Source organism: Crinia signifera, chromosome 12 (assembly GCF_055691185.1).
Source record: "Crinia signifera chromosome 12, ASM5569118v1, whole genome shotgun sequence".
Lineage (NCBI taxonomy): Eukaryota > Metazoa > Chordata > Amphibia > Anura > Myobatrachidae > Crinia > Crinia signifera.
This window is the reverse complement of record NC_139228.1, coordinates 29,601,596-29,627,756: the sequence shown is the minus strand read 5'-3', so window position 1 is coordinate 29,627,756 and position 26,161 is coordinate 29,601,596. Positions and strand designations below refer to the sequence as shown.

Below are 26,161 nucleotides of genomic sequence, written 5' to 3'. Positions count from 1 at the left end.
TTCAAGCGATATCCTAAGAAAGGTGATGTGTACTACTGCTTTTAATTGACCACGACAGCAAACTTGTGCCAGGACAATTCAGTGTAAACCAGCCGTTACCATACTAAACATGGCGGCCGCAGCTTCCCTTGACTTCCCTCAACAAACATGGCAGAAACAAGTGTGTAATACTGTGATCCAACGTGTGCGACCACAACGAAAATGGCGGAAAGTAGTTCTGCAAATGTGGGCTGTGCCCTGAGCGGGTTGGCCGCGCTGTGCAGGCGACACGGAGAAGATAGTGATGTGTCCGGTGCACCATGGCCGGCAGACGGGGCAATGCCACACTTGCCACGGGTAGCCCACCCGGTAATGGGGATCAGTGGCGCCCCCTGCAGCCCGATCCCCTAGAGACACACTGCCACCGGCAGGAGAACGAGCTGCAGGTGCTGGAGTCCATCTATGGGGAGGACTTTACTGATCTACGGAAAAGTTCTGCCTGGAAGGTACATGGAAGTGTGATTGTGCTCATGCTGGCTATCTATCTATCTATCTATCTATCTATCTATCTATCTATCTATCTATCTATCTATCTATCTATCTATCTATCTATCTATCTATCATGCTACAGAGTGACAGCCCTAAACACACCAGACGATATTGTCAACGATATTTTATTATATATTAACAGTTTCTTTTATAGCGCTGTATATTCCGTTGCGCTTTACAAAGGAGACAGTGATACAACAAACAGGGTATTTACAGTCAAATGGTAGGAGGGCCCTGCTCGCAAGCTTACAATCTATAGGGAAATAGGCATTGATACATAAGGATAGATAGATACTGTATTCTTTATTGCTTCGATTCCACCAGAATGCAAGGTTCTGTGACGGGTTCTGGAATTTGATAAGCTTGCCTGCAAAGATGATATCGGCGAAACACCTTTGTGAATGATATAGCGTATACACACTGACCAATATCATTACCGATATCATCCAGTGATGTCACCAGTCCCCCGCAGAACATGCAGACGATGATGATCTTGTCAACATTGTGCAGATGCCAGTAGATATTGTTCATAATCCGCAGGATTGCGCATAGTTAATGATACTGAGCATACACACTGGAGGATATATCAATAACAATAGCATTATCTTGTATATCATTAAGGCTATACAGTTTATTACATGCTAAAGTTTGTAAATATTGACAAAGAAGTAACTTTGTTTCTATGTATACAGAACACCACCATGGGCTATGTGTATCAGTCTTGTCTTCCATATTGATAAATATGCACAGCCTGCAGCAGTGTATGTATTACTGCTATTCTAAAGGTGCGTACACACAGGGCAATATGATCGCTGGCAATATATTGCTAGCAATATATTGCTCAGCAATCATATTGCCCCGTGTCCCGTTTTCATCTGCGACCAGAGATGGTCGCAGATGAAAATTTAAACACTGCTGGGTGAAGAGGCAGGGGATGTCGCTGGTCGGAGGAGCATGTTCCTCCGACCAGCGACCATTCAGGGGCTGAAAACGGGAGCGCGCACCCGGCAATTTATCGCTGGTGCACACTCCAATCACTGGCAATATGGTCACTCAGCGACCATATTCCCAGAGATTTCAGCCCCTATCGCCCCTGTGTGTACACAGCATTAGTGCTACACGGGGTAATTAGTGCACCAGACCATTATTCTCAGGTGGGTCTCCAGTATGATCCCTGTGTACTAGGGTGGCCAATCCCGGGATCGGGATCGGCGGGATCCCGGGATTTGGCCCCCAAAACGCCGGGATTTCGATCCCGGGATTGGAATTTCCAATCCCGGGATTTCGGGATTAAACTGCGCATGCGCAGTTTAATGCCGGGCAGCGTCTGAGCACTCAGACGCTGCCCGGCTTCCCCATACCCCGCAGTGCGCAGCGTGACGAGGTCACGCTGCGAGGTCACGCTGCGCAGGGCACACGGCACAGCCGCACATCCACGGCTGCCCGCCCGCCCAGCGCTCCCAGTCACCCGCCCGCCCACCCAGCGCTGACGGCCACCCGCCCGGCCACCCACCCAGCGCTGACGGCCGGCCACCCGCCCTCCCACCCAGCACTCACGGCCGGCCACCCGCCCGCCCACCCAGCGCTCACGGGCACCCAGCGCTCCCTACCAACCACCCACCCAGCGGTCCCTGACAACCACCCACCCCACCCACCCAGCGGTCCCTGACAACCCCCCCCCCCACCCACCCAGCGGTCCCTGACAACCACCCACCCAGCGGTCCCTGACACCCGCCCACCCACCCAGCGCTCGGGCGGCCAGGGTGTTTTTTATTATTAGGGAAGCCAATCCCGGGATCCCGGGAATCCCGGGATTGAGCATCTTTCAATCCCGAATCCCGGGATTGAAAAAATGCCCCGGGATTGGCATCCCTACTGTGTACCAAGTAAATTGCTCCCGGAGATTGGTCTCAAAGGCAACTGTCATTGTCAGGTGGTGATCGCCGCCTTATGCTTAAGCATTTATGGAGGAGAGAGATCTCTCTTGGACACATGCTGGAATAAGGTGGTCAATTGGCCCCAAAATTGCTGGCACTTCAATCCTGGGATTGGAGTTTCCCAGGATTTTGGGATTAGACTGTGCATGCGTACGAGCACCTGCCCTTTAGAAATTCTGTAATGGGATTTCCAGTGACCAGTCCCTTGCTTTGTTTTAGTTGGTCTCAGTGATGTCACCAGATGCTTCCTCGTTATGGGATACTGTTATTAGGACGACCCTATTAAGGTTGACAGGCCTTAGGTTGACAACTGAAATAGGTCGACACAAGCATTAGGTGGACAATGGCAGGGTCGACAGTCAAAACGTTGCCATGTTTTTATTTGAGCCGACAGGCGGTATCTCATGCCCTACCATCCACTAGGTCATGGAGGGAGAACAGTAGTGTGCCAAGCACAGCGAGGCACAGTGTTCGAAGCATGGCGAGCGCATGTGGTACACTTTGACAGTGTTCATGTCGACATTCGGGACAAAAACCGTGAAAAACTCATGTCAACCCTTTGACTGTCAACTTTGCCATTGTCGACCTAATGCTTGTGTTGCCCTTAGCTGTATCGACTGATTTCAGATGTCGACCTTCAGTGGTCGACGCAATGACACCCCTCCTTATACCTTACTTAGGGCATCAGCTACAGTACAATGGTGTTTTGTCCGTGATGACTTTTTGGGCCGTGTACCTAAGTTCCCTTCAGATTTCTTTGTGGACATTTGTTGGGGATAAGATATGACCACAATGGACAGTGCACCTGCAGTACAAACATAATAGATGTATTACCACACCAGTCTAGGCCAGAATTCTATCTGTAATATTTGTACATTTTAATAAGATAATATTGATTCTTATTCTATACTAAGTAACAATGATTATTTATTATCACACATCTTATTTGTCTATTTACTTAACTTTTGTAAACGTAAAAGGGACAGAAGCTGTTAAACAAATGCTATGAAGTCCTATAACTGCTTTATATTGACTGAGGCGAAGATCATTTTACAGATCTCTCAGCCAGAACATTTGATTTCTATATTTGCCCATTAGCCTGGCATTGTTTGTGAGAAGTATCAGTGACACCGTCCTGGTGTCAGCAGGGCATACAATATGTTTCTTTGTTGAAATGTGGAGCTCTATTTGGCATTCAGGGACATGAATTATTATTATGGCAGTAAAACAGTGAAGACCCCCATGATGGGTGTGTAGTCCTCATTCTGTACTCAAGGTGCGGAGCCAATTTTTGCTTGGAATCTCTGGTCGTTCAGCATGGTTTTCTCAATGGACCAGTAATAATTTAGTCTTTGTGAAGTCTAATGTCCAGATGTACTTGGCTTGAAAAGTTATAAAATGGAAAGTAAAACACCATCAGCTCCTACCTGCCATGCTACAGATTATGGGGCAGATGTATTAAGCCTTAACAAGAGATAAATGCAAGGGTGATATAGAGAGATAAACATCCAGCCAATCAGCTCCTTAATGACTTTTTTCAAACACAGCCTGTAACATGGCAGTTAGCAGGTGATTGGCTGGATGTTTATCTCTCTTTATCACCCTTGCATTTATCTCTTGTTAAGGCTTAATACATCTGCCCCATTGTTTGAAAAATGTCAGGCAGGGGCTAATGGTTTATCACTCTCCATTTTATCACTTGTTAAGGCTTAGTACATCTCGCCCTTAGGGGGCATTCAATATAGGATTCACACGATTTGGCACTTGATGTGCCAGGTTTTGCATGTGATAAATCACATGCGATTTATCACATGCAGTCCCCAGGGAGCTGCAGGCGGAGGGAGCCGGGCTGGAGAGGCAGTGGGCGCACTGTCCTGGGTGGTGAACGCCGCGAGGGACCAGAGACCGGGTAGCTTAGGAGAAGCCGGGCAGCAGCAGGCGGACATAAAAATGAATGAGCAGTCAGTGATTGGCTGAGAGCTCTCTCCGTCTGAGAGCTTTCAGCCAATCACTGACTGTCCATTCATTTCTATGTGCCCGTCTTCCCCTACAACCCGGTCTCTGATCCCCCTCACGGCATTCACCACCCAGGACAGTGTGCCCACTGCCTCTCCAGCCCGGCTCCCTGCTTGCAGCCCACCACCCCGCTCAGCTCCCTCCACCGCAGGTACCTGCCTGCCTTGGGCTGCACATAAGATTTAACAAATCTTATGTGCAGCCCGTCCGACTTCCCGACTCGATGTGCACAGGACCACGCATCGGGTCGGATCGGACATCTGCACATGCGATTTGGGCCAATTTCACGGCCCGATTCCTCAGAATCGTGTGAAAGCGGGCCCAAATCACATGGTGTATGGAGGCCTTTAGAATTGGGCAAAATCTGCCCAAATTGGACTAGCCTTTTGGGGGGTGTTCAATGTGTGCCAATGTTTCCGACCGCCAGAAATATCAGCACACGCCAATTCAATGCGTCCATTTTCAGCTGCATTGATGCCCATGCAGATTCAACATAAAAAAAAAAAAGTAAAATCTTAGTGTTCATTTTATCTACCCGCTATCTATGAAAGCCCATGCAGTTCCTCTTCCCTACCTGGGGTGTCGCTGTCTGCTGTGGTGTTTTTAGCACAGGTCTTGTTTGCATATCAGTGCTGATATACAGACCACACTGTGCTAGAAGCACTACAGCAAACAGCGACACCTCAGGCAGGGATGAGGAACTGCCATGGTTTTCAAAGATAGCGGGTGCTAGAATGAACACTAAAATCGGTATTGTCGGCTAAATTGTTGAATCTGCGGCTTTTCGCCGAATCACGGCTTTTCTGACCGCCAGAAAATTTCAGTCGGAAATATTGAATAGTCGTTTGTAATTTGACCTACTCTTGTTGAAAAGCGATGATATTTCCAACTGTCGGAAATATTGGCAACATTGGATACCCCCTAAAGATTTTGCACGTCATGGATGGCATCACTGTGGGGTGTATATGATCCATTGGAAGCAGATGACATATAAAGGTCACATTTCCTGAAAAGGGTGGATTGTACAGGTTGACAGTGGCGGATTCAGGGGGGGGGCACCCGGGCACGTGCCCCCCCTGTCATTTCTTTTGTAGCTGAGGACCAGGGCTTTCCAACGAGCCCAGCCCCGTGTCTCTAGCCCCTCGGGAACCGGAGATATCGCCTGGCAAACCTGTAACGTTTTTTCCCCATAGGATAATATGGGACCCGTCAATTCCGACCCCCACCCGATTCCGACAGCTGCCAGTTCCCGCCCTGGCATCACAGAAGCTTGTGGTTGATTTTATTCAATTCCAAATCGCTGGGCCTTCAATATGATACCAGTATGGTCCAAATCGGTCAATCGGTTCCAGAGATATTGCGTGTAAACCTATTTTTTAATTTTTGAAATGTAATTTCATGGCTGTTCATGTTCTTTGAGGACAGATTACTCTGGAACCAAACGTTCCAGTTTCACTGGACCAAAATCATTCAAAGCCCACTCAAAAGTTCTTCAATATGATACTTGTCTCATGTAAATGGGTCAGTTGGTTCCGAAGATATAGCCGGTTAAATGAGATATCTTGTTAAAGGGGGGGAGGGGTGGTTTCTCTCCCCCTCACACCAGAAAATGCAGGGACTAGGCTGGTGTAAAAGGGGCCAACCTGGGAATGCATTTTCTGGTGTGAAAGGGGTATTATTTCAAATAGCCGGGACCTGCAGTGCTCTGAAAACAGCCAGGCTCTGCCACTGTCAGTGGCTATCACTTCTGCCTGGCGGCGGCTGTCCCCCATTTACCACGAGCATGTATTCCCCCTTGGCAATGAGCATGTAATCCCACATGGCAATGAGCATGGAACCTCTGGCAATGAGCATGGAACCCTTGGCAATGAGCATGTAGAGAAGCAGCACTTATGTAGCATAATTTTTAATAGGCATTATGGTGTTTGGCATAACACATAATGGACATAATGGCTTGTAACTTAACGTGTAATGGACATTATGGTGTAAATGTTTTATGCGAGGCTTTGGTGGACAATGTCCCTGTTTATGAAGTGTATTGTGAATTTTGGCTTAATCTGTGTGGCATTATTTAAATTTTGGCTCAATCCATGTGGCATTATGGGAATTTTGGCTCAGTCCGTGTGGCATTATGTGAATTTTTGGTACTTATGTAATATCTGGGCTCCCGTTTTTCTTATGAGCCCGCGTCCCCTCGCCACGCTTCGGGCACGGTGGCTCGCCACACTATATAAGATCAACTCCATGCGTAGTTGGATAGTAGGGGTATGAAAAAATTGAGTGCATTTAACATGGGAGCCCAGATAATACATAAGTACCGAATTTTTTCCCAATCCATGTGGCATTATTTGAATTTTGGCTCAATCCATGTGGCATTATGTGAATTTTGGCTCAATCCATATGGCATTTTATGCATTTGGCTCAATCCGTGCGGCATTATGTGAATTTTGGCTCAATCCATGTGGCATTATGGGAATTTTGGCACAATCCATTTGGCATTATGTGAATTTTGGCTTAATCCGTGTGTGTTATTATGTAAATTTTGGCTCAATCCATGTGGCATTATGTGAATTTTGACACAATCCATGTGGCATTATTTGAATTTTGTCTCAATCCATGTGGCATTATGTCGATTTTGGCTCATTCCATTTGGCATCATGTGTAAGGGGCAAGTATAATGGGGTCTAGTATTTTGTTGCATAATGTGTAGAAGTTGTATATGGTGTTGACACGCCCCCTGTTGAGTGGCCACACACCCTTTTCCGGAGCGCGCCTTTTGTCGCCATGGTGAGCCTGCATACTTTAAATGCCAGGGCCTATTTTTAATTCCATTCCCACCCTCTCCTGCCGCTCTCTTAGCATGTACACTGGCACCACTAACACCGCCCCTCCCCTACCCAAACCCTTTTTTATCATGGGGCCCCCCCTGTCATTTTATCCTGGATCCGCCCCTGCAGGTTGAGTATCCCTTATCCAAAATGCTCGGAACCAGGAGAATTTTGGATAACGGATTATTCCGTATTTCGGAATATTTTAATATTTCAATGATGTATCTTGCATTTATGTTGTACATATACATCAAACACATGAAATAAACACAAATATATTTTATCTGTGCATAAAACAAGGTTTCAAAACCTGAAACAAAGTTTGTGTACAATCTCAGGCACTGAATGTGAATGCCAAGCAAAGCAATCAATGTCTTGCACATATATAGTGCCAGTTACATATCACGTCCTCAGTAGTGCTGTTACAGATGTCCCCAGTAGTGCCAGTTACATATCATTCCCTCAGTAGTGCTGTTACAGATGTCACCAGTAGTGCCAGTTACATATCATGTCCTCAGTAGTGCCAGTTACATATCATGTCACCAGTAGTGCCAGTTACATATCATGTCACCAGTAGTGCCAGTTACACATCATGTCCTCAGTAGTGCTGTTACAGATGTCCCCAGTAGTGCTGTTACAGATGTCCCCAGTAGTGCCAGTTACACATCATGTCCTCAGTAGTGCTGTTACAGATGTCCCCAGTAGTGCTGTTACAGATGTCCCCAGTAGTGCCAGTTACATATCATGTCCTCAGTAGTGCTGTTACAGATGTCACCAGTAGTGCCAGTTACATATCATTCCCTCAGTAGTGCTGTTACAGGTGTCCCCAGTAGTGGCAGTTACATATCATGTCCACAGTAGTGCTGTTACAGATGTCCCCAGTAGTGCCAGTTACACATCATGTTCTCAGTAGTGCTGTTACAGATGTCCCCAGTAGTGCCAGTTACATATCATGTCCTCAGTAGTGCTGTTACAGATGTCCTCAGTAGTGCTGTTACAGATGTCCCCAGTAGTGCCAGTTACATATCATTCCCTCAGTAGTGCTGTTACAGATGTCCTCAGTAGTGCCAGTTACATATCATTCCCTCAGTAGTGCTGTTGCAGATGTCCCCAGTAGTGGCAGTTACATATCATTCCCTCAGTAGTGCTGTTGCAGATGTCCCTAGTAGTGGCAGTTACATATCATTCCCTCAGTAGTGCTGTTGCAGATGTCCCTAGTAGTGGCAGTTACATATCATTCCCTCAGTAGTGCTGTTACAGATGTCCCCAGTAGTGCCAGTTACATATCATTCCCTCAGTAGTGCTGTTACAGATGTCCCCAGTAGTACCAGTTACATATCATTCCCTCAGTAGTGCTGTTACAGATGTCCCCAGTAGTGCCAGTTACATATCATTCCCTCAGTAGTGCTGTTACAGATGTTACCAGTAGTGCCAGTTACATATCATGTCCTCAGTAGTGCTGTTACAGATGTCCCCAGTAGTGCCAGTTACATATCATGTCCTCAGTAGTGCTGTTGCAGATGTCCCCAGTAGTGCCAGTTACATATCATGTCCTCAGTAGTGCTGTTGCAGATGTCCCTAGTAGTGGCAGTTACATATCATTCCCTCAGTAGTGCTGTTGCAGATGTCACCAGTGTGCCAGTTACATATCATTCCCTCAGTAGTGCTGTTACAGATGTCCCCAGTAGTGCTAGTTACATATCATGTCCTCAGTAGTGCTGTTACAGATGTCCCCAGTAGTGCCAGTTACATATCATTCCCTCAGTAGTGCTGTTACAGATGTCCCCAGTAGTGCCAGTTACATATCATGTCCTCAGTAGTGCTGTTACAGATCTCCCCAGTAGTGCCAGTTACATATCATTCCCTCAGTAGTGCTGTTACAGATGTCCCCAGTAGTGCCAGTTACATATCATTCCCTCAGTAGTGCTGTTACAGATGTCCCCAGTAGTGCCAGTTACATATCATTCCCTCAGTAGTGCTGTTACAGATGTCCTCAGTAGTGCCAGTTACATATCATTCCCTCAGTAGTGCTGTTACAGATGTCCCCAGTAGTGCCAGTTACATATCATTCCCTCAGTAGTGCTGTTACAGATGTCCCCAGTAGTGCCAGTTACATATCATTCCCTCAGTAGTGCTGTTACAGATGTCCCCAGTAGTGCCAGTTACATATCATTCCCTCAGTAGTGCTGTTACAGATGTCCCCAGTAGTACCAGTTACATATCATTCCCTCAGTAGTGCTGTTACAGATGTCCCCAGTAGTACCAGTTACATATCATTCCCTCAGTAGTGCTGTTACAGATGTCACCAGTAGTGCCAGTTACATATCATGTCCTCAGTAGTGCTGTTACAGATGTCCCCAGTAGTGCCAGTTACATATCATGTCCTCAGTAGTGCTGTTGCAGATGTCCCCAGTAGTGCCAGTTACATATCATGTCCTCAGTAGTGCTGTTGCAGATAACCCTAGTAGTGGCAGTTACATATCATTCCCTCAGTAGTGCTGTTGCAGATGTCACCAGTAGTGCCAGTTACATATCATTCCCTCAGTAGTGCTGTTACAGATGTCCCCAGTAGTGCTAGTTACATATCATGTCCTCAGTAGTGCTGTTACAGATGTCCCCAGTAGTGCCAGTTACATATCATGTCCTCAGTAGTGCTGTTACAGATCTCCCCAGTAGTGCCAGTTACATATCATACCCTCAGTAGTGCTGTTACAGATGTCCCCAGTAGTGCCAGTTACATATCATTCCCTCAGTAGTGCTGTTTCAGATGTCACCAGTAGTGCCAGTTACATATCATGTCCTCAGTAGTGCTGTTACAGATGTCCCCAGTAGTGCCAGTTACATATCATGTCCTCAGTAGTGCTGTTGCAGATGTCCCCAGTAGTGCCAGTTACATATCATGTCCTCAGTAGTGCTGTTGCAGATGTCCCTAGTAGTGGCAGTTACATATCATTCCCTCAGTAGTGCTGTTGCAGATGTCCCTAGTAGTGGCAGTTACATATCATTCCCTCAGTAGTGCTGTTGCAGATGTCCCCAGTAGTGCCAGTTACATATCATTCCCTCAGTAGTGCTGTTACAGATGTCCCCAGTAGTGCCAGTTACATATCATTCCCCCAGTAGTGCTGTTACAGATGTCCCCAGTAGTGCCAGTTACATATCATTCCCTCAGTAGTGCTGTTACAGATGTCCCCAGTAGTGGCAGTTACATATCATTCCCTCAGTAGTGCTGTTGCAGATGTCCCCAGTAGTGCCAGTTACATATCATTCCCTCAGTAGTGCTGTTACAGATGTCCCCAGTAGTGCCAGTTACATATCATTCCCTCAGTAGTGCTGTTACAGATGTCCCCAGTAAGTTTTTAGCAAAAAAAAAAATGTTTTTGTTCACTTTCTGGAATGTATGGTTTTCGGGATAATGAATATTCGGATACGGGATACTCAACCTGTAATATAACAGAATCGTGCACATGGCTTAACATTCCAAATATCCCCACAAAGTGTAAAGTATTTAAAATATATATTTAAAGGTCCAAATGGATAATTCGGTGCTATCACGCAATACCTTTTCATTTGAAGCAGGGGTCATGGTCACCACTCCGTGAGCGCACAACCTGTGTGACCGCATCCAGATGTCATCCTGGTCACATAGAACATGCTTAGAACACAAACTGAAGCGTCCATGCACAGTAACAGGTCTATTGATTCTCATGGCAGAATGTATCTGCAGCTATATGGTAATGCACAATGCAAGTTTATAACTTCTGTCTTCTATCATTCAGGTCCAGCAGCCCCCAGAAGTCACCCTCGCTTTATCCCCTCAGGGTAATGAGGTTCATGTCAAGTTGGACCTTTGGGTAAAATGTCCACAAACATACCCCGATGTGTGAGTATCTGCCACATTTGTCTACTGGCACTTATTTATGTACTACTGCTCCTACTGCCAATGTCTATCTCCACAGCTCCCTCTCTCCATACTCCATTGTAAGGGGGTGCACGTGCATCTCGTGCGCGTGTCCCCTTCCAGCGGCTGCCGTGGGCTGGTGAATCTACCGCCAGCCCCTGCAAGGAAGAGGGACGCTCCTTCTGTAGTGTGCTGCCTTGTGGCTGCCTCTGTGTTTGTGAATGTGTGAGAGAGAAAGACATGTAGTTTCACTCCCTGCCAACAGATGGCGGTGTTTCTCGGACACACAGACACTAGACATATACTGTATATAGAGGATAATGCGTTTTATTGCTGAAATTCTTTTCTTGCAGCTATCCAGTCTACAGTATTTAGATTGTCCGTCTCAATCTGTACGTGTTTGTGTTTTAACAGTCCACCTGAAATAAAGCTGAAGAATGTGAAGGGTTTGTCCAATGAAAATGTGAATGCTCTGACGTGTAGTTTGGAGGAACTCGCCAAACAGCTCTGCGGAGAGGTAATGCTATTACCGCGTGATCTTCCCCTTCTCACAAAAATGCAGTTGCATTCTTTCATCAGCAGTAAGGGTATGCAATTGTTCCATAATGATCCCCAGCTGCGACAAACAACAGACTTGGTATTTCTAAAATTCAGGAGAAATCCTGGGTGTTTTGGACACTTCTCTCCAGCGACCTACCTGGGCCAAGTCATTTATTTAGTGAATTAAGTTAGGGCTATTAGGGACTGTAGTAGCCTCTGTATTCTCTTCTGCGCAGTCTTCTTGGGAATGCTTAGGAAGACTTGGCGGCAGTGTTCCCTCTAGCTGTGCGCGCGTGCTGGCACATGTACTGTACTGCCTATAGGCACCACTCGGCATGCCAGAGGACCCATGCAGGATGAATGAGGATGCCTCTTTGCTGCAAGCCGGAGGCCCAGCTACAAGATTAATTCAGGTCTAAGTGGCCAGGGCAAAACTAATACTCTCCCTCTGCAACTTGAGTGAGCGTGTGGCGCAGGTCCTGGAGGAGAAGGCGAAATGCTAGACGCCATCCGTACTGTAAGCCCAGCCTCAATAGTAGCCAAATAGCATGTAGACCACGCAAGTATGAGCACCGTAATCCCAGAAATCTCAGAATTGGAGGCACCAATCTCGGAAAATTCGGTGTTTCTGAGCCAAAGTCCCGATCTCGATCCCCCACCTCCTAGAATCGGAGACATTCATTGACTTCAATAATCAATATTTTGTCACAATTGCCATATAGAGTTTTGTTGATTTATTCCTTTTTCAACACGCGGCACACCAAACAAGATTTAAAAATTGCCAAGGCAAACCATCAGATCCCCACAGGGAAAAATAAAATATAAATAAAAAATAAAACTATTAGCCCCCATATGAATCATACTATCATTTTGGTCCCCACAGGTAAATCAAATCAAATACATTGGCCCTCACATGAAAACAAGAGTCCGGTAATTAACAGTTTAACTGGTGGTGGGGCTGTCGGCTGTAAACTGATGTGGACATCTCTAGATCTGGTGGCACACTTGGGGGCACACACAGTGGTGGAAAAACGCTACTCTAAGCACTGGCACTACAGTACCTTGCATCTGGTCTTCACAATCATCATGGAAGCGTCTGTCATCAAGTTGTTCCAGACGTGACTAAAATCTAGGGGAAGGCCTTACTGTTGACGATAGGACATGGCTTTGTAAAACAGGGACATCAAAGCAGTCGGGATTCCGACAGTCATTACTCCGATGTCGGAATCCCGACTGCTCCCTCATGGGGGTCCACGACCCCCATAGAGGGAGAATAAAATAGGTGGCGAGCTGCGCAAGGGGCTTCATTGCGCTCCCCCCGCTGTGCAGTCGGGATTCTGACGTCTGACTAATTACTGTCGTAATCCCGACTGTCGGGCAAATATACCACACCCCATCAAAGGTAGAATAAATACATGTAAATAATGAAACATAGGGTAGGCCCTGGTCACGGGAGCTTACATTCTAATTGAAAAATAGCATATGTGATACAAGAGCAGCACATATAGCTTACAGTAGAGGATGGGACAGTTTATTTTTTTTTTTTTTTTTTGAGGGAACTTGGTGTTTTAAAAAAAATGCAGCACGTGGAAGAGTCTGATCAAGCTTAGAAGGGGATTGGCGGAATTTTGACCAGCCCATGTAATTATGCCCAGTAGTATTTGTGGATCTGAGACATTCCTGTCTCTGCAGTTGGTGCTCTATATTCTGTGTGCAAGGTCTCCTATGCAGCGTTTGTGTTCTGCATGTCATCAGTGACTCCTCCTCCTCTGTCCTGGACAGGTGATGATATATCAGCTCGCAGACCATGTACAGTGTTTCCTAACAGAGCATAATCACCCACCTCCCAAGTCATTTCATGAAGAGATGTTGAAGAATCTGCAGAAACAGCAGGAAAAAATGGCTCTGGAAGAGGAGAAGAGGATTCTAGAGCTGAAGATGAGAGAAGAGCAGATGGTAAGCCAGCTCACAGAGGTGGTGCAACTCTTCTCCTGCCACCTATTGTAATCAGAATCCATCTGCAAAGGACTATACTGGGCAGGGCTAAGACAATAAGAGGGGTATTCAATCCGAGATTTCAACTGTCGAATTCAATGTTCCGAGTGTCGTAAAGTGGGCGTGTCAGCAAAAATGGCCGTGGATTGTTGGAAAACGGCTGTGAATTCGACAATCCACGGCCGGGGGGGGGGGGGGGGTGGCCTATACTCGCAGCTCTCCCGTGAGGCCACGCCCCTATTTTGCCGCTATGGGGGCATGACCCAGAGGCTCTGTGAGCCTCTAGCCATGCCCCCAGCCCCCTGGTTGCGCACAGCGTTTATTCCCCGCTGCTTAGCAGCCGACAGGGGGGACTCCCAACAGCCCCCCCTCACCGCTGGACACTGCCGCCCGCGGGTGGGACAGCGGGACAGGCCCTAATAATCGGGACTGTCCCGCTAAAATAGGGACTGTTGGGAGGTATGCATTATTTAGGATGCAAGAGGAGGATGCTGCCTACTCTTGCATCCTTTGTAACTGTCTGCTTTGAGGGGGGGCGGCCATTTGCAAGTGACTTTCTATCAGGAGAAGTGCCGGGACTGCAGCAGACAGGAGGATCTGCTGGTCCCTGAACGGCACCACCAGACGCAGCGGCCGTAACAATACCTTCTGCAGACTCCGCGGCGCCCAATCTTGCTCTGCGTCTCCAAGCCACCACGGGGTCTGCGGAGGTATAGTTACACCACAGCGGTCAGGGGGATGGTGCATGGGTAGGCCCAGTGTTTTCTGGAAATGCTTTGGGAGTGTTCTATAGTATATCCATGCGCCATTGTCATTTCATCGGAAATGCAGCTATTACAATTTTGTATCTTGTGTCTCGTTTGTCAGAGGCGGGAAATCCTAGCTGAAATCGAACGGAGGGAGGAAGAGAAAAAAGAGGAGAAAAAGAGGAAAGAAATGGAAAAACTGGTAACTTTTTATATTTAAACTCTTTTAAAAATCAGTGAGCGGATCAACACCTTAATCTATACTATGGATTTGAGTGGATTTCTCTATTGTTTGATTCTTTTGTGTTTAAGGAACGTCTTGAAAGTGCCAATCTAACCTGTCAGGAAAATTCCATCAAATTAAGTAGTAGCACAAGTTCTAAGGTGTCGGCCACGAATGAAGGTTTTACTGATCATGGAGGAAATTCCAACAGACCTCGCACAACTTCTGCTGGCAGATCAAAGTAAGAACACACAGGAAAAAGCATTTTCATGGCAGCTTTGGATCATGAGCCCTTCCAAACTTTTTTTTTTTTCTTTGCACAAGAATATGATTAGTGTCATCTATCAAAAGAATGCTGGTCTAGAAATCTACTGGCTATTTTTTCAAACTTATTTTAAAAAAAGTCTAATATGAACCTTTCTATTTTTGAGGTTTATACTGTAAATCCTTAGCATTTTCTGTTGATCGCTTTGCATTTGCTATCTGGGATATCTTCTCTTGATGGTAGACTAAGGCCAGTATTCAATGCCTCTGATTCGCCATCTTTTACAGCGAATCTGGCAATTCGCCGGTGTAACGACGAATTTTCTCTCAATAAAAACAATTCGCCCTATTCAATGGAGACAATTCGCTGCCAATGACCAGCGAATGTCTGGCGATTCGCCGTATGTGATTCGCCAGTGGTTTTCAATGGGATTTTTAGTGGAACTCGCAGAGAGTATATTCAATGCTCAAATGGAGAACTGCTTTCTCCAGGGATTTTCGCCATGTTTCACCGTTTTGCATTCGTCATCTTTTTTAGGTGAACTGGAATGTGATCTTTTTAAAATATATATTTTTTTGGTACTTATGAGTTATCCGGGCGCCCGATTTCTAAATCGGGTCGGATCGGGCACATCGCATCGCATCGCATGCGATGCGATGCGATGACCCGATTTTTCCATAGGAATCAATGTTAAAATGGACAGAGTCCATTTTAACATGGAATTCAATGGGAAAAAGGGGTCCTTTTCATACCCCTACTATCCAAGTGGGCATGGAGTTGGATATAAACCTGTGGCGAGCGTAGCGAGCCACCGAGCCCGAAGGGTGGCGAGCGGACATAGAATACCGTCCCCTCGCGGGGCTCGCTTCGCTCGCCACGCTTCGGGCTCGGTGGCTCGCTACGCTCGCCACAGGTTTTTATCCAACTCCATGCCCACTTGGATAGTAGGGGTATGAAAAGGACCCCTTTTTCCCATTGAATTCCATGTTAAAATGGACTCTGTCCATTTTAACATTGATTCCTATGGAAAAATCGGGTCATCGCATCCGATGGTCGCATGCGATGCGATGCGATGCGATATCGCATCGCATCGCATCTGATTGTATGCCTTAACTTAAGGCATACAATCAAAAAATCGGGCGCCCAGATAACTCATAAGTACCATTTTTTTTTTTAGGGTGTCAAAAAATCTGATTTTTTATTCCGTGAAGGGGTATGCTATTTTTATTCATTTGCTTGCAGCACATGAATATATATTTAATTTTTTTTAATATCTTCCACAAACATCCATCCTTTATCGTGTTGCTGTTCTTGTTTTTATAGTGGCTACAATTTGTCTAAGATTTGATGGATTTTGTATCCCTTTTGTAGACAAGGTAATTTGTCTACTCTTTTTAATGTGTTGTTACAACTTTCCTTGACCAATCTATAAATTTCTACTTAAGTTTATTAAATCTGTTAAGTTATGGGTCCTACACACGTAACGATTTAGGGGCATTTTTATTGCTTAGAAAATGCCCCTACATCGCTACGTGTGTAGGCGCCATAGTGATAGCGATGTGCTGCGCTTCTCTGCGTGTCAGGGCCTGTGTTCTCACAGGCGAACACTGTGCCCTGAAATATTTCTCGGCACACAGCGCTGACACATCGCTGTCTCTGTGGGATCTTGCTGAGCGATCTAGCATTAGCGAATCTCCCTGTGTGTAGGCTCTATTACTTTGCAAGCTGGTGCAATCTGTGTTAGCTTACTTGTATTATCAGTATCTACCTTCCAAGACGTTGGTCGATATTTCCTACAGCGTGCGTGTTTACCACTTCTTCATGCCAAAGTTTACATCTAGAGTTCTACATCTGCTGCAATTCTTCATCTAAGTTATGGTGTGTAAACATGGTGCGATATGGCTTCCGATGTTGCGGATATAGTGCACATCGGAAGCCATATCGCATGCTGATTGTGTACTTTTTAGGGCTTGCGAGCCCGATGCGCTGCCGATGCGCGCTCCCGTGTGAGCGCAAATCGGCAGTGACATAGTGAGGGCAGGCAAGACTATATAGTGCAGATCTGCACTATATAGTCTTTGTGCCACATACTCACATAGCTCCGGCGGCCAGAGGGGCTTCTCCTGGGGCTGCAGGGCTGATGCGCAGTGACCCGGAAGTCCGCCGTATAGAGGAGGGTGGGGGGTGTGGCCTCTGATGTATGCATGGGGGGGGCGGCAGGGGGAAGCTGTTGCTGTGCCGCGGCCCCACGCTGCCATCTGTGCCCCTGCCCTGCACCTGCAGGATGGTGACAGGTATCGGTACTGTCCTCTCTTCTCTCCTTCATGCCGTGCAATGCGAGTCCCGATGCGATCAGATCGCATCGGGACTCGCATCGCACGGCATGTTGACCGTGTGTACACACCATTAGTGTCATTTGCACTGTGTTTTATAATGACCATTAACCCAATTTATGTTTTTAGGCGAGACCGGCAGTATTCCTCGTGCAGTGACGACAGTGCGTCGGCTTTTGAAGTGTTGACGTTTGACATTGGTTGCAACGGCCAGTTGGTTGTGCACAGAGGAAAGTGTCTGGGTGAGTGAGGATAAATCACAGCAGGTTGGACGTTTTCTGTGCATACTGGGGCTGATTCGAAGGTGGGCGCGATAGCACAGCTGCTGCATCTCTGCATGGAGCAGCTGTATGAAATTATACTAAAGGTGCGGGAGGCAGGCTTCTTTAATCTGCTGCTGCGTCCAGAGACACAGCAATCAGATCAACTGGGTGCCTGTCGGAACATCCGCGCTGCTCACTGGTTACCTAGGATACCTGAATCGCACCGCTGGGGCTGTTGCAATGCACCTGCGGATGCAGTAACTCACGATGTCCTGAAACCAATGTAACATCAATCATGCTGCAGAGTTGGGGCACGGCTCGCGACATCACATCCCCGCATATGCACATTAGCAAAAACATCTACGCATTGTGTGCCACCGCCATTGAAGGGAAGAGGCCAGTATCTTGGTCATTTGACGTAGATTTCTTGGATTCAAGGATCTGCGATGGGCATCTTGGGTATTGGGGATCGTCCAATGGTATTGCAGTGATCCGATAGCTGAATTTACATACAGGAAACGGCAGCGATAGCTAGTCCAACCACATCTGAATTAGCCCCAATGAGCAAAGAGATAATTCATGTTTATTTTTAAAACCTTAGTTTGCTTAATTAATTAAAAGGTAATCAGTCTGTAACTTTAGGCCCTACTGCTGGCATGTCCAAACTATGGCCCTCCAGCTGTTGTGAAACTACAAGTCCCATCATGCCTTGCCACAGTTTTCCTATTAGGGAATGCTAAAGCAATGGCAAGGCATGCTGGGATTTGTAGTTTCACAACAGCTGGGGGGCCACAGTTTGGACATGTCTGCCCTACTGGAAAGTATTGTGCTTTACGGTCTATGGTTATAGAGAAACCAATGGATTGTTTAGCAAAATACGATTTTCTGTGGTTACTGATGGAAGTTGACGTTGATCTGCAAGCAGCCACGATAGACTATGAAAGAATACCTCCTATAACTCATTTAAGGTCAATGCTTCAGTCACGAGTTTGACGTTATATTCTTTATCCATTATTTTCAGAAAAGGTTGAGCAGCTGGGTAAATCCATTTACAATGGCTTAGAAATTGCTTCTGGACAATTTGTGATCATTTACGAATGGGGTCTTCAGTGGCAGAAGAAGATGGGCCAGTTCCTTACTACTCAGGAAAAAGAAAAGGTTGACAAGTGTAAAAAACAGGTACAGTTCATCGATGTACAATACACAAAATTCCTTTGAATTGCGCAAGTTCTTAATTGAAAGGTGGTCGCTAGTAACACTTGGCCTCCACAATCCAAATACCACCACAATAGTGTTCTACAGCGCCCGAATTCAAATGGTTACTGGTAATTCCTGTCTTTCCTTACTTCATATCTCCATAAACAATTATTTTTTTCTTATATGTAAAATATTTATTAAAATACAAACATTAAAACAAGCATTTCATGGCAATTCCTTGTCATAGGAGTGGTTTTCTCAGATTATGGATGAAAACCTGTCACCGACGCGTTTCGTCTCATTTCGAGACTTCATCAGGGGTGTGATTTTTTTGTTATATAAATCTTTAACAGTGTTTATAAGGATTCTACTGGATCGACCTTCTTAATTTGCTCTAATATCCGTCAAGGTTCAACAGATAATCCACTTAACAATGAGTATTCAAACAATTGGGTGGAACCCTGTAATAGAAGACCTTATAGTCACAATCTATTTTTTCGAAATTACTTTTAGTAATTTCTCATTCATCTTTAAGCTGGTACATGGTAAGTACCCTTCCCACTTGGGCTATGATATCACTACTTTGCCAATGTTGCTCCGCAAATAAGGGAATCCAAAGAGATTAAGCACTATAGAGCAGTGGTTCCCAACCCTGGTCCTCAAGTACCCCCAACAGTGCATGTTTTGCAGGTCTCCACACAGAATCACAAGTGCTATAATTAGCTCCACCTGTGGATCTTTTCAAATGTGCCTGAATAATAAGTGCACCTGCCGGGTGACATGGAAAACATGCACTGTTGGGGGTACTTGAGGACCAGGGTTGGGAACCACTGCTATAGAGGATAAACCCTCAGTCTATCCTCCAAAGGATGGATAATCACTTGTCCTTAGATAGTTTGTATCCGGGTAAAAAATGACCACTCCTGATAAGTGCTGGTTCTTCAGTGTCCAAAAAGCAAGTTCATCGATGTATTCCTGGATTTTATAGCAATTGTTCTGTATTATCTTGGAGGCAATGAAAGTATGATTTGCCTTGTGTAATACATATCCCTTACTACTTGTGACAGTGGAGTATGTATCCGAATATAGGAGCCTGAGACATTTGATCCTGTGCTGTGGAACATTGCTAGAACCGCGTTAAAGTCTCTTATTGTAGTTGCACTATGGTTTTATTGTAATGCCAGCACCAGCCCTTCCTCTGGTGTACAGATGCATCTGAATGCAGAAGGGCTGTGACAGCCACTTGGAGCAGCTGTAGTGGTAACCATCTCAAGCACAGGTTCTCAAAGTTGCTCCTTAGGACCCCACACAGTGCACGTTGTGCAGGTCTCCTCACAGAATCACAAGTGAAATAAAACTTTTAAAAAGTGTCAGTCCGTAATGAGTGAACTGTCGGGTAACCTGGAAAACGTGAACTGTGTGGGGTTCTGAGGACCGAGTTTGACAACCACCGAGCATTATGGGGGTATCCAATTAACTACAAAGAAATATTGGAAAGAAACATTTTCCTGATATTTCTCTAAATGTTATTTTTTTGGCTCCTAGACACAGGTAACAGGCAGTTTTAGAGGGCAGTGTATGGTGGTTATTCTCTGGGGATTACAACAAGAATATCCAGTAATGTGACGGGATAAATGATTGGCTTTTCTAGCGCTGTATTCTTAGGGCTCTTATGTGATTAGGGCTGTACAGATTTCCCCTACTGTATGGATTCCCTCTTTGTCTTGATTGATACCTCTAATACCCCTTTCAGATCGCACTGAAAACCTGGGTTGCTGCCTTGTCAACCCGGCTCGAGGTGCAGTGTAAACACCAAACCTAATAACCAAAGTGGACCAACCCGGCAAATTGACATGGATATAACGGGTTACCGGGCTAAATGTGAAAGTGCCGGACCTGGGGTCAAGATCCCGGATCCGGCATTGCAGTATTTAGAGGGGTTGCCTAGCCTCCAAGGGTTCCATTGCCAGGTGCATTACTGCTCCCACCCTCCAGTTTTATGGAACGCCTTCTCTTCCGGCTTATTCTACTCATGTAGTCGAGGTCTCTTTGGGCCTTATTTTGGTTCACTCTTTCTGACAAAATTCTTCTTAGATGGACAAAACCATGTGCACTGCAGGGGAGCATATGCAAAATGTGCAAAGAGAGTTAGATTTGGGTGGGGTTTTACTTCAAAGTGAGATCTATATTGAAGTGTAAAAATAAAGCAGCCAGTATTTTCCCTGCACAGAAACAAAATTACTCACCCAAATCTAATTCTCTCTGCACATGTTACATCTGCCCCCCTGCAGTGCACATGGTTTTGTCCATCTAAGAAGTATTTTGTCAGAAAGAGTGAACCAAAATAAGGCCCTTTGACTGTTAAAATCTGTGCAGAGGTCCTTTGTGCATACAGATATAGACGCACTCCTTGTGGCTGTAACTAGGTGGTGTTCAACATGATGAGCGTGTCAACATCTATGTGTTTACAAAGCTGTACCAGTTCCAGGTCGTCAGTTCCCTTGATGCTAGCTTTGGTTGATCGGTATTACATGCAGCTCTGCCGCATGGTGTCCCTCCTCCTCAGGCTTGCAGTGCAAATTCCCAACATCATTGGCAGTGCTCTCGAGCAGGAATACACAAGTAATAACCATACAGTCCCTTCTTCGTAATTTATCTGTGGGCGCTGCTCTCCCTGATTATTCTACTTGTTATTTTTGTTGCGTAGTTCTTGTTGGTTCATAGTGCTAATACCTCCATGTGGCTTTGTTAGGTGCGGTGGCGGTGGGAGGGGTTATATGGGGATGATCCTAACACGTTTTAGTGCCTGAACTCTTCCAGCCTTCAATCCCAACATCATTGCCAGTGTCCCCCAGATGGATTATGAGGAAGGGATTTTACAGTGAGTACCAAATCCTTTTTTTTATTTATACACATGAAATATTGCTACGTTTCATGGACCTTCCGCTTTGTGTTCTGATCTCCACTATGGTACCTGCTTTCAGGGCCCCACTGGAATCTTTGAGGGCAGAGGATTAGAAGTTAATTCCTGAAGTCATTTTCGGTTCCTTAATCCCTTTTTTTTTTTTTTTCCCCAACAGATCCAAGGTACGGAAACTGAATTTAATTCCCTCATCAAACTAAGCCACCCGAATATTGTGCGCTATCTCGCCATGCGAGTAAAAGAGAACAAAGATTCCACTTCTGTCGGAATCGTAGTAGAACATGTGAACGGTTCTAAGCTTTCCAAGTTCCTCGAGCAGGAGCTTCCTGTCGCCGTGGACCAGCTTCGACAATATGCGTCTCAACTCCTGTCTGCCCTGGATTATTTGCACAGTAATTCAGTGGTGCATAAAGTGTTATGTGCTTCTGTTGTATTGGTAACTAGCGACGGGAAAGTCAAACTATCAGACTATAGCTTGTCCAAGCGGCTTGCAGACATCTGTCGGGAGGACATCTTTGAGCAGACCAAGGTCCGGTTCAGTGAGGATGCTCTCCCAAGCAAGACAGGCAAGAAGGGCGATATATGGAACCTTGGTCTCTTGCTGCTGTCACTTAGCCAGGGGAGGGTAACAAAGGAGTATCCTGTCAAAGTACCCAGCGGGCTGCCAGCAGATTTCCAGGATTTCTTGAACAAGTGAGTGTGTACATTTAGCAGTTTTGTAAGTAAGAGGATATATATATATATATATATATATATATATATATATATTACATACATACATACATACATACATACATACATACATACATACATACATACATACATACATACATATATATATATATATATATATATATATATATATATATATATATATATATATATATATATATAGAAACAAAAAGTCTGTGAATCAAATCAGCGCTGAAATGGATACTTATAAAACACCAGTGAAAGGTCCAGTGAGGCAGCGCTCATAGGGACAAGTACACCAAAGTCCAATTCTCGGGACTGCAGCTCCTTCTTTAATGAAACCCCGGACTCATGGGGGATAGGGGAGATCTGTTCAAAAAAGAATAAAGGAGGAGCGCTCCATAGTGTAAAACAGTACGATTTATTGAGCAATAATAGCAAGATACCGAGGCATATGACAAGACTCGTACCAAGGATAAAACGGCAGTGGACTGGTTACCACGTGATATATATCAAATAGCCTGGCAAACTCCTACCGCCGTCCGGGGCTCTGAGGTGGACACACGATCTCCCGCTGCAGACGCAGCGTGTCGGACCCACAAGCAGGAACAGACGCAGGATGGAGAGGCACAGGTGAGCACAGGTGAGCACGCGTTTCGTCAGGAGACTTCGTCAGAGGGCCGCCCTCTGACGAAGTCTCCTGACGAAACGCGTTAGGGCGTGCTTTGGTGACGCTGTTGCCGCTGCTCACCTGTGCCTCTCCATCCTGCGTCTGTTCCTGCTTGTGGGTCCGACACGCTGCGTCTGCAGCGGGAGATCGTGTGTCCACCTCAGAGCCCCGGACGGCGGTAGGAGTTTGCCAGGCTATTTGATATATATCACGTGGTAACCAGTCCACTGCCGTTTTATCCTTGGTACGAGTCTTGTCATATGCCTCGGTATCTTGCTATTATTGCTCAATAAATCGTACTGTTTTACACTATGGAGCGCTCCTCCTTTATTCTTTTTTGAACATATATATATATATATATATATATATATATATATATATATATATATATATATATATATATATATATATATATATATATATATATATATATATATATATATATATATATATATATATATATATATATATATATCGATTCAAACAGGCTCTGTCACTCCAGCGGTCTTTCAGTGAAAAAAAGTTTTAATGTGATCCGACGTTTCGGGGCTACAACAACGCCCCTTCTTCAAGGTGTACAAAGGTTTTGTACACCTTGAAGAAGGGGCGTTGTTGTAGCCCCGAAACGTCGGATCACATTAAAACTTTTTTTCACTGAAAGACCGCTGGAGTGACAGAGCCTGTTTGAATCGTTTGCTAAAATTTGGTTTCCTCCGAGCACCCGCGGCAGTTGCATGACAAGCATCGGGAGTGCCAGGCTGATTCTCCCTCTATATATATATATATATATATATATATATATATATATATATATATATATATATATATATATATATATATATATATATATATATTCTCCTCACACACACACACACAATGGGGGGCATTCAATATGGGATTTCGACTGTGCTGTCAGAACATCCCGACCAGTGTTTCATCTGATCCGACAGTAGGAATTCACTGTTTCGGCTGTCGGGTGTCAAAGTCCATGGATCGGCAAAAACGGCCGTGAATTCGACAGCCCGCGGCCGTTTCCAACAAAACAGATCTGACTTTAAAAAAGTCAGATTGGACACTCTTCAATGCCGTCATTAATAACAGCATTGAATAGGTGAAGACTGATATTTCCCCCGTCAGGAAATTTTTTCACATATTGAATACCCCCCATAGTCCTTCCTGGCACCCCTGTATCACTGATAAGTGCCCTCCTCAGGGGAATCTCCCCTCAATACAACCAAGGCCGCACTCACTGTATAGGAAATTTGCTTTAACTATTCCATGATCTGGTTGATGGGGGTTACGATTTCGTTCCATGTGCACCGGCTTGATTCTTCAATATGGAGAGTACATCATGGCTATGTAATATGCTGGTTTAAATAAACTCCTCCTCCCTATCCAGATTGGCCTTGCGGTTATTATAGTAAAAGGGCGTTGGCCAATAGATTAGTTTGTGTTATACCTTTATGTATGATCTGATGTTAGCTTGTGTCCTGGGTCAGGTGTGTCTGCTTGGAAGACCAGGAACGATGGAGTGCCCAGCAGTTGCTGACTCACAGCTTCATCAATCCTCCGCCGCAGAAATGTCCAGAGAGTGAGGAAAGTCCAGATGGTAAGGACTGGAAGCATTATGGGGTCAACCCTGCAATCTGTATTATTAAAGTTATGATTGACACCTAATGTTAGGACTGCAGTGTCTGTGTCTGGAGCTGATTGGTCAGATCCTGTCTTTGTGTAGCGAATGGACAGCATCTATCTCCCTCTGTGCTTCCTAATCCCATGTATTCTCATCAGCAATTCTATTTCAGCATATGTAAATAAGAGAAACACAAACAGTATAGTCCATTAAAGCACAAAATACCCTATCAATGTAAATGGTACAATAGTAAATAGGTGAGAATGCTGAATTCTCTTACAGGCAGTTTTCATGGAGTAAATGGTATTTTGCTATTTCCAGATTACACAGGCGTGGACTGCACGGAGACGGTCATACCCCGCACTTCCTTATCCAACGCCACATTCCATATAGAATCACAAAGGCAGTTTTCCCGCTACTTCCATGAGTTTGAGGAGTTACAGATGCTCGGCAGAGGTGCATTTGGAGCCGTTATTAAGGTAATCCTTAAAAATCCATATAAATTGTGCGCCTTTTTGTTCACAGATACCTTCAGTTTGGTGAACTTGCATTACCCAGCTTGCACCTCTTTTGGTTTATGATAGTGCATTGGTATTCTGGCGGTTATTCAGAGTTGATTGCTGTTTAGCAAATTTGCAAGTTTATCGATTATCGAATGACTGTGTGTGGGTCGTAGTGGGCGTGCGCGAGGCCAAACAGTGGAAAAATCAGTGACAAATCTGATCACAATCTCCTTGCAACCTGACCGAGCGGAAGCCAGTGTTTGGGGGGCGGTAACTGGTAGTTTTCTGGGAGTGTCAGAAAAATGCAGGTGTGCCCAGGCGGTTTCAGGGAGGAAGGCCAGCTCCGGCCTAGATCTGACCGTCTGTCACAGAGTTGTGGAAGGGTCAGAGTTATGCACACTTGGGCAGACTTATCTAAATCATTAGACCATATGCCATATGGAGAGGGAGCTGAGGAGATTGGAGGTAGGAGGAGATAGAAAGGGGGCTGGTTATTCTGGTTCATTCGCTCAGATGCAAATTTGCAGCCTTGCGAGTGAACCAGATACCACCTTGCGACTGGTGGTACGCCGGCCCACCATTCGCAAGGTGCATACGTTCGCAATGGGTGCGATTGGATGTTTTACATTAACATCCATTCGCATGCCACTGGGACCCTCCCACATATTTCGATGGTCGCCGACCATCGGAAGGTGCACGCATAAGTAAGGTTGCTCTAAGCAACTTACATATGCGTGTACGCTCAGGGAGAAGTGGGCAGGCAGCTCCGGTGATGTCAGCTGCCCGCCCCCAGCATGTCCATCACGGCGGCATTGGCATGAGAACGCCCATGAAACACTGGGCGTTCTCATATTCTAATGGGCAAGTCCGCCGCCCTCCGCCTGCAAGGATGGGCACATTCACCCAGTGAAGTTTGTTCACCGTGGGTGCGCACATGCGCAGAAATGCACAAACATCGGCCCCGTGCAAA

At 45.6% G+C, this 26,161-nt stretch overlaps 1 protein-coding gene across 1 annotated transcript in view; it reads left to right on the top strand.

Annotated features, from left to right (window-relative positions):
- The first annotated feature begins 225 nt into the window (after positions 1-225).
- Positions 226-26,161, top strand: part of EIF2AK4 (eukaryotic translation initiation factor 2 alpha kinase 4) — a 77,829-nt gene continuing 51,893 nt past the window's right edge. Inside the window, exons 1-11 of the mRNA XM_083166683.1 lie at positions 226-485; positions 11,086-11,189; positions 11,622-11,724; positions 13,530-13,703; positions 14,610-14,690; positions 14,801-14,952; positions 17,439-17,551; positions 18,594-18,751; positions 21,850-22,385; positions 24,555-24,664; positions 25,010-25,167. Of these exons, the coding sequence (XP_083022809.1) occupies positions 300-485; positions 11,086-11,189; positions 11,622-11,724; positions 13,530-13,703; positions 14,610-14,690; positions 14,801-14,952; positions 17,439-17,551; positions 18,594-18,751; positions 21,850-22,385; positions 24,555-24,664; positions 25,010-25,167 (1,875 nt within the window). The 5' untranslated portion in view covers positions 226-299. The remainder of the gene's footprint in view (positions 486-11,085; positions 11,190-11,621; positions 11,725-13,529; positions 13,704-14,609; positions 14,691-14,800; positions 14,953-17,438; positions 17,552-18,593; positions 18,752-21,849; positions 22,386-24,554; positions 24,665-25,009; positions 25,168-26,161) is intronic.